General features: G+C 62.6%; 1 protein-coding gene across 2 annotated transcripts in view; it reads left to right on the top strand.

Moving 5' to 3' along the window:
- Nucleotides 1–3,715, top strand: part of SPINT2 (serine peptidase inhibitor, Kunitz type 2) — a 24,120-nt gene that overhangs the window by 19,758 nt on the left and 647 nt on the right. For both annotated transcript variants that reach the window (XM_004715846.2, XM_045293007.1), the window contains exons 4-6: nt 469–522; nt 884–1,045; nt 2,781–2,819. In XM_004715846.2, coding sequence (XP_004715903.1) covers nt 469–522; nt 884–1,045; nt 2,781–2,819 — 255 coding nt within the window. The remainder of the gene's footprint in view (nt 1–468; nt 523–883; nt 1,046–2,780; nt 2,820–3,715) is intronic.

The following is a 3,715-nucleotide window of genomic DNA, read 5'->3' as shown; positions in this document are numbered from 1 at the left end:
CCCTGCTCAGTCTGTGCCCTGGGCCTGCCCCTTGATGCTTACACGGAGTGAGTGGCCAGGCCAAAGGCAGCAGGAGGGTCAGGCGAGAGTCAGGCTTTACAAGGACAGGAGCCCTGTGACCGCTGCCATTGCGCCCAGACCAGCTGTCGAGCCCCTAGCTGGCTGCCAGTAACCCAGGCCCCAGGGCACCTGCATGATAGCACGTTTCCACCCTGTGAGGGGTCCCCTGGGTCAGGGAGCTAGTCACAAGCCTCCCCCTCGGCTCCCCCACGCTGTGTGTGTGTGTGGGGGGGGGGGGGCTTGCTCGAATTCTCTGTGCTTTGCGGCCCCTTATGACTGGGAGGGGACAGAGCAAAGCTGTCCCCAAAGGGGACTCCCCACCCTGTCCAGAGATTACGGAGGGCCCACACATGGCAGGTGCCTGAGCTGCCCCTCTGCCTGCGCCCCTGATGCACATCTCTGCTCCAGGTCCCAGGAGGCAGGACTTGGATGGCCTCTCCGGCGACGTCTTCAACTACGAAGGTACCACCTGGCGAAATGGGAATTGAAGTGCCCGGGCAGTGATTCCCTTGAAGGGGGTTTCCTGACTGGGAGTGGGGGTGCTTGGGGAGTCCCAGGGAGCCAGGTAGGAGCATGCAGATAAAGTCTCTCTGCCTTGCCGGGTGGCGGTGGGGTGGGTGCCCTGGGTAAGAGAGGAGGGCCTGAAGCACATCCCGGTGAGTGGCACAGAGTCTCTGTCAGCCTGCTCTTGGCTCGGAGGGAGCCAGAGGCCGGGCAGGGCCAGGCCAGGCCAGGCCGCCTGAGTGGGAGCCTGCCCGCTTCCTGCCCAGAGAGCCCTTTCCCCCAGCCCCGGGCCTGCTCACTTGTGCCCCCTTGCTCCCAGAGCACTGCGCCGCCAAGGCTGTCACCGGGCCGTGCCGCGCCGCCTTCCCGCGCTGGTACTTCAACGTGGAGACCGGCTCCTGCGAGACCTTCATCTTCGGAGGCTGCCAGGGCAACAAGAACAGCTACCGCTCCAAGGAGGAGTGCCTGCACCGCTGCTACGGTGGGCCCGCCCCCCATCCCATGCCCATCCATCTCCCTGGCCTTTGGGCTGTGGTTTGAAGCTGGACCCTCCCTCCGCCACTGCAGGGGAAAGGCATAGCGGGAACACAGCTGTAGGGGGGAAGCCGCCCCGCCCCTGGGAAGGTCCCCGGGAGACCAGACACCAGTGCTTCCCACAGAGCCCCTGCCCGAAGGCTGGCCAGCCAGCCCCCCGGGCTCTGCGGCCTCACTCGCCATTGCTTCCTGCCTCTGCCCAGGGTGGCAGCTTGCTCTCTGGGAGACTCCCCCCATGCTGAGGGGTGGGCCCGCTCATGGCCCTGCCCTCCCTGGAGCTCCATTCGCTTCGCCTTTGTCAGCAGTGCCGTGCCTCCTACCAACTTTGTGACCATCCGAGGGGCCACACACAGCTCCTTGGCACAGTCCCACCAGCCGTTTGGTGGCAGTTAACAAAGACTGTGACAAGAAGGAGCTCTGGTGGCATAGCAGGTTACTCGTCGGGCTGTGACCCTCAAAGTCAGCAGTTCAAGCCCACCAGCCGCTCCTGGGGAGAAAGGCTTTTACTCCCATAAAGAGTGACAGTCTCAAACCCACAGGGGCCGTTCTCCTCCATCCTGTGGGGCCACTGTGAGTTGGCATCGACTTGGTGGCAGTGGATGTGGAGGGGGTTCAATGGCTAGAAGGACTGATGTCGAGCTTGGGGCTGCCATCTGCAGGTTCAGCAGCTGGAATCTAGCAGCCACTCCACAGGAGCAGGACAAGGAGGACTCACTGTCTCAGAAACCCCACGGGCAGCTCAGCCCTGCCCTGGAGCGTTTGGGTTTGGGAGCAGGACCCTGTTAAGCTTTAAGTCGCCGTGGGGTGGAAGCAGCCTGTGCGGTGCCCATCAGTCGGTGATGGGCTCACAGTGCGGGGGCTCACAGCGGGCCACCAGAAACACCCGGTGCCACCACGGGGAGGAACCTGAAAGCCCCAGGGGATTCCATCAAAGGACAGGGGTTGTGCAGCTGTAGGCGGAGCCACAGGTGCTGTAGGCGGAGCCACAGTTCAGCAGTAGAGGGGAGGGTACCTTTCGGAGGTGCTGTGACCATTCCCGGCCCCTCCCTGTTTCCGTGGTCACCCTCCCTGTTCACGTGGATCCACGGCCCCTAAGCTTCTTCTCATCTCTGCAGGTGCTGTGGCACTTTGACCCCATAAAGGGAGCATACATTGCTTCAGGCAGACAGTCTTTACGAGCGAGGCTAAACTGCCCTTGGATTTTAAGAAGACTAAGAGGGGTATTGTGGGTTTAAGGCAATACTTTCGTGAAGGTCCATCCAGAAAGTGTGGAGTCCATGAGAATTTGAAATTCTGTTAGCCTTTTCTCCGCCCTGATGATCTGAGATCACAGTGCTCCGGCATGCTAGCCCGCCACCGTCCAGCTCTCTGGGGCTCCTGGCGAGGAAGCGGCTGTTGGTGGAGGTGATGGGCCCCACGTCCATCACCTCCAGTTTCTGCCTCTTCTTCCTCCGCTGTTAGCATTGGGTTTATTTTTTATACCAGTTTTCCAAGTAATTTGAATTCTTCCCCACGCCGCGCGCGCCTGCGCACACACATACACACACACCAACCCCTATATCTTCAGCTGCCTGGTGGGGAAGGGAAGGCTTTGGCCCTGACTGCCAGGCAAGTGTGCACACCCCACACCCCACCCCCGGTGGACCCTGCGGGCGCTGACTGATATGTGTGTTCTCTTCCAGGCAAGGAGTCCTACCCAGTCCTGACCCACAATTCTAAAGGTACGTGGCCGGCCTTGGCTGAGCTGGTCCTGCTCAGCTGGGTCTGCAGGTTCTCCTGGCTCAGGCCCACTGCCCTGCACGCCCACATCCTGGTGGGGGGTGGAGTGGGGGGGCGGGGTGGTCTGTCCCAAGGCAAATGTGCACACATGTTTATGTTATCTCGCTGGCCCTGGGGCTGGGCTGCCTGCGTGGCTGAGAGGTGCTGCTGCCTTCTGGCCTGACACTGACCAGGGTGTGTAGCCGGCCAGGCCCTGGGACAGGGAGTCGGGGAGGGGGGTGGGGCAGACAGTGTGAGCCTCTGGCCAGCACCGGGGCATGGAGACAGGTGTCCTGCCCCTTGTCTTTGTTTCCGGGACTGCCGGTGTTTGCCCAGAGAACCTGCCACACTGGTCTGGCCTCTTTCTGCCCTGTCCCCATTCAGATCTCAGAGGAGGAGGAGCCGGCCTGGGACTTGGTTGGCCAGCCAGGGGCTAGTTATAGCAGCCAGGGGCTCCAAGGCCTGGGAGGTAGAATCGGAGGGGGGTGGCTGCTCGGAAACTGCAGCCAAGGGCAGGGCAGGGAACGGGGTGCAGCCGCAGTGAACGAGACCTGCATTCTTTAGACAGCGAGCCCGGCCTGGGAAAAAGCCTGCCAGCTCACTGGCGGGGCAACCACTACCTTCACTGGCCAATTACAGCCCCCGGGGCCCCTCCCAGAGCTGTGCTCAGCACCCCCTGGCCTCCCCCCACCGGCAGTGACCTCAGCCACATAGCCACCTGCCGCAGGCCCTGCCTGTGCTGTAGGCGCGTGGTTCACGTCCTCTCACACACAGCATTGGGCGGCTGGCCACATGGCTGGCCCTGGGCCCGCTGGGGGTGCCCACCCCCTGCCGCTTCTGAATTCCTCCCCCCGACCCC

Source organism: Echinops telfairi, unplaced genomic scaffold (assembly GCF_000313985.2).
Source record: "Echinops telfairi isolate 266 unplaced genomic scaffold, ASM31398v2 ScPeMD7_655;HRSCAF=1070, whole genome shotgun sequence".
NCBI lineage: Eukaryota > Metazoa > Chordata > Mammalia > Afrosoricida > Tenrecidae > Echinops > Echinops telfairi.
Note: the sequence above shows the minus strand (reverse complement) of the source record. Positions and strands in the feature narration are given on the sequence as shown.